Source organism: Vespa velutina, chromosome 3, assembly GCF_912470025.1.
Source record: "Vespa velutina chromosome 3, iVesVel2.1, whole genome shotgun sequence".
NCBI classification, from domain to species: domain Eukaryota; kingdom Metazoa; phylum Arthropoda; class Insecta; order Hymenoptera; family Vespidae; genus Vespa; species Vespa velutina.
Window position 1 is genome coordinate 10,733,753 of NC_062190.1, and position 12,500 is coordinate 10,746,252.

At 33.8% G+C, this 12,500-nt stretch overlaps 2 protein-coding genes across 8 annotated transcripts in view; both read right to left on the reverse strand.

Annotated features, from left to right (window-relative positions):
• LOC124948043 (fibrillin-1-like) overlaps positions 1–12,500 on the reverse strand; it is a 146,656-nt gene that overhangs the window by 4,740 nt on the left and 129,416 nt on the right. For 5 of the 7 annotated variants that reach the window (XM_047491083.1, XM_047491085.1, XM_047491084.1 and 2 more), the window contains 2 exons: positions 10,638–10,712; positions 10,081–10,378 (listed from right to left, as the gene is read on the reverse strand). In XM_047491083.1, the coding sequence (XP_047347039.1) occupies positions 10,081–10,378; positions 10,638–10,712 (373 nt within the window). Of the gene's footprint in view, positions 1–285; positions 460–3,982; positions 4,002–10,080; positions 10,379–10,637; positions 10,713–12,500 lie in introns of those variants that run through there. The other 2 variants (XR_007100584.1, XM_047491086.1) reach the window with 2 other exon arrangements.
• Positions 1,136–5,496, reverse strand: LOC124948044. Its single transcript, XM_047491089.1, has 2 exons — positions 4,852–5,496; positions 1,136–4,012 (listed from the first exon to the last, which is right to left on the reverse strand). The coding sequence occupies exons 1-2, from the start codon at positions 4,987–4,989 to the stop codon at positions 1,421–1,423; spliced, it is 2,730 nt and encodes a 909-aa protein (XP_047347045.1). The 5' UTR covers positions 4,990–5,496; the 3' UTR covers positions 1,136–1,420.

Consider the following 12,500-nt stretch of genomic DNA (forward strand, 5'->3'; position numbering starts at 1 on the left):
TGAATATATATATATATATATATATATATATATATATATATATATAAAGAAAAAAATATTATAGTGAAATATTGCGAGTGTACTGCAAATGATAGTTATTAAAATTTACTATTAAAAAAATTCGAATTTATGTTAATCAATTTTATTTGATCTATACCCATCAATATAGATTATTTTAATTTTAATATGATAAAAATTTATAATTTATTATTTTAATAGCAATTTCGAATTCCATCTCTCTCTCTCTCTCTCTTTATCTCTTTATCTCTCTGTCCTCATAGTTACCGTCTCTGTTTTCTACAGTGCTCTCTACCTCTTTCATCTCCTTGACTTCGTCGTCGTCGTTGTCGTCGCCATCGTCGTCGTCGTCGTCGTCGTCGTCTTCGTCGTCGTCGTCGTCGTCGTCGTCTTTGTCATCGTCGTCTTCGTCGTTGTCGTTGTCGTAGCTGCCCTCGTTTCCTTTTATGCATTATTAATAGTGCACTGTTAACTGAGCTCTTCTCTATCTCTTTCTCCCTTACTCTTTCAATCTCTTTCTCTCTTATTCTTTCTTTCTCTTTCTTACTCTTCTTACTTCTATCTTCTATCATCTTTTCTTACTCTTCCTCGTGTAGTTACGTTCACATAAATCACCGAAGAAACGACGTACGAGTCGAACTCTCGTCCTCGATCGTAAATCAATGATCATAACGATCGCGAGAATCATTGAGCGTCGAATCAACGTCGATGAGAAGAAAAAGAAGAGAAAGAACAAAGAAAGAAAGAAAGAGAGAAAGAGAGAGAGAGAGAGAGAGAGAGAGAGAGAGAGAGAGAGAGAGAGAAAGAGAGAGAGAAAGTATGTGTGTTTGTGTGTGTGTGTGTTTGATAAAAATTCTTCGAACGTAGAAGCTGGTTAACATCTACTATGATCCCGTAAATCTTCTTCGTTTCTAAAGAGAACTCGACGAAAAGGGTAGAAAAATATTATCTATTTATAAAATACAAGTGTTTCCAAATTTGCCGTACAGAAATCCAAACGAATCCGCTATTTATCTACGAGGATGAAAAGAAAAAGAAAAAGAAGAAAAATAAATAAATAAATGAAAAGAGAAATAAAATGCAAAAAAATGTACGATAATTGTTTAATACAAAAAAAAAATTTATATATATATATATATATATAAATTTATATATAAATATATATACATATATATTGATTAAGCTCGTTGATAAAGCTCGTGAATATTTATATAAAATTTCTTCCTACAGGTTCGATCTTATAACGATTTATTGTTATTGGGTTAGCGAGTGCTTGTATATATATATATATATTTGTGTGTGTGTGTGTTTGTAAAAAAATAAAAAAAAAAGAAAAGAAAAGAAAGAAAAAAAGGAAATAGCAAGAAAAAAAATTTTGTGCTCGTAAAAAGTTCGACGATTTCTAAATAACATTTTGATCGATCAAATTCGACTTGATCTCGGTTACATTTAATAGATCCTGCAACTCTTTCAATTCCGAAACGGATAGGATCGATTCGAGTTCGGGTGATATAGCGTCCTTCAAACTCAAAGACGCTAAATCGACGGTGTCAATGTTACCGTCGTTCTTCAACAGTTGCTTCAACTTTTTAATGTAATTCTTTAAACCCGTTTGAACGGCCAAACCAACTTTCGAATCGGCACGTGACAATCTACGACGTATCGGCCTTTCCTTTTCCAATGTCATTTCGTCACGACAATTAATGTTCGAGGATTTTTGAGTTCGCGAATCGTTCTTATCCAATATCAAAGTGTCTCTTGATACGACGGCCGATCGAGGACACGTATCCATCTTGATTAATGATCTATTTCCATTCGTGAAGATCTCATGAGTTTTGTCGACATTTTTCATCTCGGTGATCACTTTCTTCGGTGTATTCTTTTTCCTAATCGAAATATTCAAACCCACTTTATTGAGCATCGATATCTCGTTGTTATTTTTACGAGGAGTAAGAATCGATTGGAGGTTTCTTATGTTCTTCGTTGATTCATTTTCGTCATCGATCGAATTAACGAAACGTTCGCGTAAAACTTTCGTAGTCGTTCGACATTCGCCGATCGTTTTTTCGAAAGATCCATCACACTTTGAATTCGCCGAACGTTCTCCATAATTCTCGAAAATTTCTTTATTATCGTTAATCGAATTAATTAAATCGAAATTATTGTCCGTCATATTCTTTGACTCCTGACGTGATCTACGATTATCACGTTCCTCATGTTGAAACTTTAGAGAACTTATGCCAACGACATTCTCGCAGAGGGAACCCCTTGATTTTCCATCGTCATTTTCAAAGGTACCGTGAAACTTCGGTACCAAAAATCTCGAGGAAATGTTCGTCGATGGTTCAAAGTTCTTCGAAGGTATCATCGGTCTTATCGAATTGAACGAAGAAATCTCATTTTCCTTCGAATTCGATCGTAACGATCCTATACCTTCAAGGCAATCGTAATTCTTTATGGCATTTAAACCGTCAATACGTTCGCTCTTCGTACGATCCTCGATCGTTTTCCCTTTCTCCGTTAAAGTTAAATTTGCCGATCTTGGCCTTGGCGAGTATGGCCTTGAACCGAATGTAGAGGAACGTTCGACAGTAGTTCGTAATTTAGCTCTTTTAGATTTCTCGAATGTCTTCTTTTTCTCTGGCCTGTTGTTCCCATATTTTCTATTGAACGATACCGAGGGATTACCGTTGATCCATGGAAGAAGTTTCCTCGTTGTTTTACGATCTCTCGAAGACGGAACCGAGGAATCACGTGAATAATTTGACGTAACGTCACGGTTACTATCCAACTCGCTTGAACTTGCCGTACTGACGTTTATAATGGAATCCCTATCAGTTTTAACGATCGACGTTGCCAACTTTCTATGTAGAGGTTTGACAATATCATTGCTCGTCTTAGATCCAATGTATTTCCTTGTTTGTACTTGATCGACGTTCGAACTTCTCCGTAGTTTTCTTCGAATCGAGTTTGAATCAACCAGACCACCGGCTCCAATGTGTCTCCCTTTCCTCAACCATTCGGAATCCTTTCTCGAGTCAATCGATCCGTACGTTGATTCCTTCGGTTCCGCTTTGTTGCTCGCCATTCTCGAATCCTTTTTATCGTTCGATTGGTTAGAAAAATTCTTATTCTTCGATTTGGTATTATTCCGTTTACATTCTACGTAACTATTATCAACGATCTCCCTATCCCGATCGGTCTCTTTCGAATAATAAAGATTCATCGTATCCGTACCTATTTCGTTGGTCTCTCGTTTGCGTATACCCTTAACAAGAAAATGATCCAAAGGATGTAAAAACTCTACCTCTTTCTTGCTCATACCAGAGGTCGCGTCGTAATATTCTTCGATGAAATCGAAAAAACTATGATCATAATTGTCGTTCAATCTTATACCGAGCATAGAGTCCGACGTATTTAAATGTATAGAATTGAATATAACGTCGCCCGGTGGTTGATGATTTTTATAACGTTTCTTAAGACTCGCCTCGATGAGTTTATGACGGTAAGCATTGTAATTGAAAGTTGATATATCGATAATAGGTAATTCGGAATTTGTTACAACGAACGAGGATGATCTTTCAACCGGCACATCCTTTATTTCATTATTTCTTTTAATTAATGTATCCGTGAATTTGTTCTGATCGCATTGTCCTACGTCATCCTTGTTTAATTTGTAACGACTACCTCGATCACCGATACTATTTGAACAAAGATTCGGCGTTGATACTGTTCTACGATTTGAATCTACGTTAAATTCTAAATCGTAATCCGAACTGGAACTTGAATCGATTGTTGGAATTGGTGCTGGATAATGCATCACAACGGCCCTTCGTATACGCTCCTCCGAACTCCTAATACTCGCTCGTCCAGTTTCATGATGATATTCCTTTATATTTGAACCGCCTGAGGGTGAACCAGCAGTAGCTATCCTTCTTCTCGGATCCCTCTTATTCCATCTCCCGTTCGATCCATTCTCGTTCCTTGATTTCCCCTAAGCCGACGCGAGAAAGTGCAGAGATATTTGGAATTTGAGAAGTGCATTCAAACAAAGAGATTCATTCGATGAAAAGCGTTATTATCGCCCGCGGACATGCTTATTGATCAATCTTTCTCTCTCTCTCTCTCTCTCTCTCTCTCTCTCTCTCTCTGTCTGTCTCTGTCTGTCTCTCTCTCTCTATCTGTCTGCTGTCTGTACGTCCAAATATGTCTTTGTCCGTAGATATGATTTACTTTTTTCTTTTTTCTATTTTCTTTGCGAACTGACGTGATTCATCAAAAACGAGGACACATTTTTCTTTCCTTTCCTTTCCTTTCTTTTCTTTTCCTTTAATTTCTTTTTTTCTTGTTTCTTTCTTTCTTTCTTTCTTTCTTTCTTTCTTTTTTTCTTTTTTTTTTTAATCAAAGATCATATCGTTCGAAAAGCAAAACAAAAAGGACCAACGTGAATCTCTTTACGTCGTGTGTTTATAGTAAGACGTTATGTCCAAAGAGAGAGAGAAAGAAGAAGAAAAAAAGAGAGATGAAGAAAGAAAAAAAGCAAAGAAAGAAGGTATGAAAAAAATATATCAAAAAAAGAAAAAAAAAAAAAAAAAAAAGAAAACAAGAAAAAAAAATGTGCGTACGCGAGAGAAGGGAAAAAGAGGAGAGAAGAAAAAAAGAAAGAAAAAACACCCCTCTCTCTCTCTCTCTCTCTCTCTCTCTCTCTCTCTCTCTCATCTGTCACATACAAACGAACACCAATGAATAATCACTTTGATAACTATGTTAATAAAATTTAACGGGCAATTTAATTTATATAAAGATTATTAAAGGAATCCTCGTGATACGTACGAGATAAAATATTAGATTGGCGAACAATGGTACAGCCAATAGGATAACAAATGCCAAAACGAAAATGCTTTCGACGATGAACGGCGGCGAGGATTGTAAGGTTAAAATGAATTTGGTTGAATCGACGACGCTCAGCATCCCGTCGGGTTCGATTTTGTCGGTCCACCAACAATCAATGGAAACGTTCCTCTATCGTTCTTCATGTTAGGATAGTAAAGATCGAACAAACATGAAATATCAGATAGAAAATGATAGAAGGAATCGATCGGCGTATTCTTTCCTGTCAACTCTTGAACGACAGGAAACGTCTACCATAGTCAAACGATATTCTTCCATCTATTCGCCAATCGTACCAATCATATTCCTTGTATCCTTTTTTTTTTCTTTGTCTTTTTTTTTTCTTTGTCTTTTCTCTCTCTCTCTCTCTCTCTTTATTCTATTCTATTCTATTTTCCCTCGTACTATTTGTTTTCTACGATAATATACGTATCCAGATCTCGAATATGCGAGAGATATCGAGGATTCCTCTTTCTTTCACTATTCTTCTCTCTCTCTCTCTCTCTCTCTCTCTCTCTCTCACTCTCTCTCTCTCTCTCTCTCACTCTTTCTCTCTTTCTCTTTCTCTTTCTCTCTCTTTCGCTCTCGCTCGTTTTTCTTCTTCTCTTTTACTTTTTTTTTTCTTCTTCTTCTTCTTCCTTTTTTTTTTCTTTTTCCTCTTTTCTTTTTTTTTTTTTTTTTTTTTTTTAGGTCACCGAGTATTTCCATTGGCAACGAGTACGAATAACTTCGCGTTATTTGCGTTTCCTGTGTTCACTGTCTGCCGTTCTACTCGCCAAGGGAGCACCTTTGATTTTTGCACCATAGAATACAATATCGTCGATTCTATGCGGTTTCGTAAGTTTGCCTCCATCGCCGGCTATTTCATTTTCTACGAATGTTTAACGAACCGTTGACCAGATTCAATTTGTTAAAAAGAAAAAAAAGAGAAAGAAGGGAAAAAGAAGAGGAGAAAAAAAGAGAAAGAAAAACAAAGAGGAAAGGGGAAAGGTATAAGAAAAAGAGGAAGAAGAAATATATAATAATAATAATAATAATAATAGTAATAATAATAATAATAATGAAAAATAATAAAGAATAGTAATAACAATAATAACAGTAATAATAATAATAGCAATAAAAATTTAGAAATTCGATCGAATCGATTTCGTTACTCAAGAGTTAACGGAAGAGGAAGAAAGAAAAAAAAAAAGAAAAAAAAAAGAAAAAAAGAAATGAGACAAAGAAAAGAAAAAATATAAATAAAAATTAAAAGAAAATTATATCGATAAGAATTCAAAAGACAAATTTAACTTGCCAATTGACAAGGTATAATAATTATTTGACGAAAGTAAATAAAACGAAGTTATCGTTTGTTTTGGATATTTATATACGGAAACTGTTATGTTCGGCTATCGTTTGCTAATCACCTTACGGTTCCACGACGATAATAAAACGACAACGACGACGACGACGACGACGACGACGACGACGACGACGTTGTCGGCCGGTAGCAACTATTTGCTAAACTATGCACAGAACTCTCATAATGGATAAGTTCGTTTAAACGTTGCCAGAATAATAACACAACATGGTGTCTGCCTGTTCAGCCTTCTAATATTCTAACGACGACGAAAACGCAGACTCTGCAAGCTATCCGAGATGAAGAGCATCTCTCTCTCTCTCTCTCTCTCTCTCTCTCTCTCTCTCTTCATATGTATATATATATATATATATCTTTTTGGCCTTGCCTTTCTCTTTCGCTCTAACGCATCTCCCTCTAACACGTTAATCTAACAGTTTCATTAAAGCCGATCATCCTCTATCGAAACCGTCGACTCGCGAAATTTCTCTCGAAAGCATCACCATTGTTGTATCCATTAAAACGCTTTCACGTTCAGCGACCAATACTTTTCTTCTTTTTTTTCTTTTTTTTTCCCTTTCTTCTTTTTAACAACCCCACCATCTCTTCTCCCAACTAGGTTTTCCTTTTTTTTTTTATCTTCTTTTCTTCCTTTTTTTTTCGGTCTTCTTTCTCTTCCTCTTCCTCTTTCACTTCCTCTTCCATTTGTCGTTCTTCCTCTATCTCGAGAGATAGAAAAAGAGAGAGAGAGAGAGAGAGAGAGAGAGAGAGAGAGAGATTGTATTAATGGATTCACATTTTGTTCTGGTAACATTATTTTGTAATGGATTCAACCATCACGAAAAGAGACAAGAAGATCCATTAACGTTTGATCGAAAACCAAATTGGCTAATCTAAATGTAATAGACGATCAATGTGATAAACTGTTTTGCAAATTATTACGGACAATTCAATTGTCGAATTGTTCCTCGTCTTTTTCTTCTTCTATTTTTTCTCTCTTTTCTTTTTTCACCCTTTTTTTTCTTTTTCATTTTTTTGTTTCAAATTTAACGTCAAATCACTGTGGAATATTTTATATAAAAGACGAATTAACATTTATCTCTTTTTCTTTCCGTCTTTTTTTTCTTTTCTTTTCTTTTCTTCCCCCTTTCCTTTCATGGCAGTAAATTCTGATTTTCTTTTTCTTTCCCCCCCCCCTCTCTCTCTCTCTCTCTTTTCTTTCTTTTTGTTTTTCTCTCTTTCTTTTTTTTTCTTTTTTTTTTTTTTTCTTTATCACGAATATCAGATTCGTTGGGATCCAAGCGTTGGGATATAGATAGCCTTTTGTTAGAAGCTTTTGCGATGCCATTAATTTTGTGGTAAGCGCATTCGGTAGAATTTACCGAAGGATGCCATGGAAATAATGAGAAACGAGAATCCGTGGCCTTTCTTCGAATTCCATCGAGCTAAAAAATGCATCGGAGCGTATTTCGAATGTCGACGAAAAAATTACGTGCAAGAATTTAATAGATATCCTCCATTCGCTTATATCTCGAATGTGATGCGAGACGAACTAACAAATAAATTAAATTTTAAAATCCCACTTGTCCGATCTCCTTTACTTTTAAACTTTAATTATATATATATATATAAAAAGAAAAAAAAGAAGAGCAAAACAAAAAGAAAAAGATTAAAAATAAGTCAGAGATAGAGGGAGAGAGAGAGAGAGAGATCGATTTGATTAGTTGAGCTAAATCAGATCGAATTGTTTCGATTAAATTCTTAATTGATTTAGAACGAAATGAGGCTGGTTTATTATGAAAGCCGTCTCATCTGGTTTTCCTTTTTGTTCTTTCGCTTGAAAAGAAAGAGAAGGACAAGGAAAAAAAAAAAAAGAAAAAAGAGAAAAAAAAGACAAGAAAAGAAAAGTGAAAAATTTGTCGTTCATTCGAACGCGTTACACGATATTTATTACACCATCAAACAATTCCAACTTCCGTGAACGTCTGCATGGCGTTGCTTTTTTATTTTCTCTTTCCCTTTTTTTTTTTTTTTTTATTCTTTATTTATTATTCCTTTTCTTTATTTTTTTTTCTTTTTTCTTTTTATTTCTCTTTTTCAAGAACATTAAATGGAATATCCTGAATGTAACAAATCTCTTCACAACGTGTGCACTTGCGCCGTTAATGGTACAAAAAAAAAAAAAGGAGAAGGAAAAAAATAGGTGAAAAAGCGAGAGAGAAGGGGGGAGAGAGAGAGAGGGGAAGAAAGAGAAAGAAACGAGGATCTCTCAACATCAAGATAAATTCATGTACGACTTTCGTGGAATTTTGTTCCCATTAGAAATGCATATAGTAATCAAGAAGTTTAATGAAAACCGTCGGAACTCGCGAAAGCGGCCAATTTCATACAAAGGAAAAAAGAAAAACCATAATAATAATGCAAAAAAAAGAAAGAAAAGAAAAAGGAAAGACGACGATGGCTCTTTCGTGGACTTTTTATTTTTTTTTTTTTTTTATCATGAAAATTTAGTCATTTGTAAGTGAAATAAATGTGAAATAATTATATCATCAATTTCAAGAGATAAGGGATGATAAAGATTTGATACTAGAAAAAAAAATGAAAAAATAAAAAAGAGACGGATATATATATATATATATATATATATATATATATTTAAAAATATGTATATATTTTATATATTTATGTAAAATTACAAACAAAAAAAAATGTATCTATATATAAAATTGTTATAAAATGTAAAAGAAGATGAAGGATTTTAGTTACGATGAGTAAAAAAAAAAAAGGGATTCGAAAAGGGTTTCAAAGTGAACCAAGTGTTCGAATGACCCTTCAAAAGTGTGATATATATTTACACAGGTACATCGATTTTAAATTCGATATTCCACGTAAAACCGTACGTTCAGTTCAACAATTTCTCTCTCTCTCTCTCTCTCTCTCTCTCTCTCTCTCTCTATATATATATATATATATATATATATATATATATATATATCACTCTTTCTCTTTCTCTTTTTCTCAATTTCCATGAAATTCGTAAAACAGAATGACAGAATTGTAGTACCGAATGAAAAGGAGCACTTTCAACGATCGTTGGGTTTCCCATTCGCACACTTTTTAATACTCGAGGTTCCTCATTGCTCGGTGAGAAGCGAAAATAGAAAATATGAAAAATAACATGGAAGAGGATGCTATCACTAATTAAACTTTCAAACGTAATGCTACATAATTATATACTTTAAAATGCAATTTCTCCTTATGTACCTTAACGCATAATTATACAATATATATATATACATACATATATATATATATAATACGCACATCATCCGCGGATTTACAAAAACGAAATATTTACGAGTTAAAAGCAAAAAAAGACGGGGAAAAAAGAAAAGAGACAAAAAGCAGGAGAAAAAAGAAAAAACGAAGTGAATAATTTGAAGGAAGAACGAGCGCACGTGTTTGCTTTTTTTCTTTTTTTTTTTTTTTTTTTAACTATCAAAGTAGATGAGAGACGAATTTCGCAATCAAAAAAAGAAAAAAAAAAAAAGAAAAGAAAAGAAAGGAAAAGAAAAAGAAAAAAATAAAATAAAAGAAAGATAAACCGAAAACCAAAGCGAAAAGTGAAAAAAAAAAGAAAAAAAAAAGAAGAGAAAGTATATCGTAGAAGGGTCGTCCCGTTCTCTCTTACCAGTCACCAACCTCCCACTAAGGATCATCCATCCCTCTCACCCTCTTTACTAACCACCCTGTCCCTTCTTTTTCATTCCCCTTCAAACCTCTTTATCAAGAAGCCACAGGGCTTGGTATGAAGCGACGAGTACACTTACAATCTCCAATAGGATAGGCCATCGAGGAGGAGATCCGTGAAGAAGAAGCAGAAGAAGAAGAAGAAGAAGATGAAGAAGAAGATGAAGGTGAGGAAGAAGAAGAAGAAGGTAGAAGAGGAGGAGGAGGTGGTGGTGGTGGAGCTCGAGGTTGGTTTCTCTGTACGGGATGGATCTCGTGATAAGCTGCCCTCGCGTCTTGATAACCATTCTGCCGATGTTCCCGATAAGCACGCTGTACGGCATACGCCCCTGAGAAGATCCTGGTGTACCTTAGATAGCAACCGCTTGGTATCTGCCACTGCAAATCGAATTATTTCTTTCACGAGCTTCCTACTTTCTATATATATATATATATATCTTTCTCTTTTTCTCTCTCTTTCTCTCTCTCTTTCTCTCTCACTCTCTCTTTCTCGGTCTCTGTCTTTTTCGTTCTAATAAAGTGAGTAGACTCTCATAAAAAGATAGAGACAAAGATAGAGGGTGATAAAGAGAGAGAGAGAGAGAGAGAGAGAGAGAGAGAGAGGGGAAAAAAAAGATTGTGTGACATGAAAACTCACCCCATAAGCGGAAGTCGGCATCGGTTGGGGTGGTCTTCCGGGACACATCAACATTTTCCTCCGGTAGATTCTCGGCTAAACGACGAAATAAGTGCGAACGTAAGATCTTCTAATATATATATATATATTTTTTTTTTTTAATGGAATTGAGCGTGAACGAAAAAGGACGGAGAAAAGGTGTCAGGTAATAATAGAAGTAACGAAGGAGACATATTTATCGAACGTTTTTTTTTCCTTTTCTCTCTTTTTTTTTTTTCTTTTTTTTTTTTGTTCTTCACAGTTAATTATTTCATATATCGAATATCAAATATCTTTCATATATCAGATTACAAATATCTTTTCGTGGGATAAATTTTTCTTCTCTTCTTTTCTTTTTTCTTTTTCTTTTTTTTTTCTTCTCTCTTCCTCTTGCGTCGTAGATATGACGGACGATATTTTAATTACGACGATTTTACTTATATATCGAATGATTCTTTTACACGATGGAATATTAAAATCTTTATAGTATGATTTTATAAGAGCGAATAATGATTTTATTTAATATCTAATTTTGTTGTCTCTTTTTTTTTTCTTGTTTTTTTTTTTTTTTTTTTCTTTTTGTCAAGATAATTCGACAAAGATGGGTATATGTATTTTTAAATGTCGAATGATTTTATATAAACGACGAATATTTTCTTTTAGATAATTTAATTTTTCTTTTTCTTCTACTTTTTGTCTCAGATATAATAAAACAATAACGAAGAGATACATATTTAAGTGAATTTTATATATCGTATAATTTAATATAAGAAAGAATACTTTTCAGTTTGATATTATTCAAGACAGTTTTATACCGGGCGATTTCATACATCGAATATTTCAACGATTTCGCACCGTTGTACCGTATCTGTTTTCTTTCGTGGAAAAATTCTGGATACCCATTTTGATATCCATTCGACGTCTTTTCTTATACGAAAAGACAAGCGGAGTTTGTGTACGTACAACCTCTTGAATTCTTTCAACCGGGATATCGTCCGAGTATGTAACTATAGGAAGCGAATTGACAGGCCGATAAAAATGTCTCTATACTTTTTCATTTTTCCACTAGGATTTTCGTATTTTCTGCTATAACATTGCAGTTGCCGTTTGCCGTTTGCCGTTACCGTTTCTGCTTCGAACTTTTGACTTTTCATATTCCCGTAGACCAAAAATGTCTACGATATAGTCGCATATGAATTTACACGGAATTCCGGCTACAAGCCAAACTGAACTAAACTAGTTTCGAATAATGATACCGAGAAATAGTTATGCGAAAACTTTCGTTCCAGAAGAGAACGATCAAAGTGTATTAATAATTTATTCTCGAGTTATTATACTCTTATTTCTATATCGCGATTCTGTAAATATTATTTTTCTTTCTTTCTTTTGTTTTCTTTTTTTGTTTGTTTGTCTCAGTTTAGTTTAACATAACATTATTCGTTTTAATAAATAACGATAATAATAATACTAGTAATAATGCTAATAATAATAATAATAATATTTAATGTAATAAATTTTGAATATACGAATTATTCATTAAATTTTGAACGAGTAAAGTGAATACGTTTAAATAAAGAGAAAAGAAATAAATAGAATAACAAAAAAAAAAAAGAAAAAAGGATTTTCAAATACATATGTACAAACATTGACTTTTGTTTCTTAGAAAGAACGCTTTTCGATATCCGAACGAACAGTTATCGTTGTCCCCGAAACGATTCCGATGATTAAAAATTTCTCGAGATAATCCCGATCAGAGTTTTACGACGGAATCGTTGAAGAGAAAAGAAAAAAAAATAAAAAAAAAAAAGAAAACAAGAAAACAGAAAAAGGAAATAAAGAAAGGAA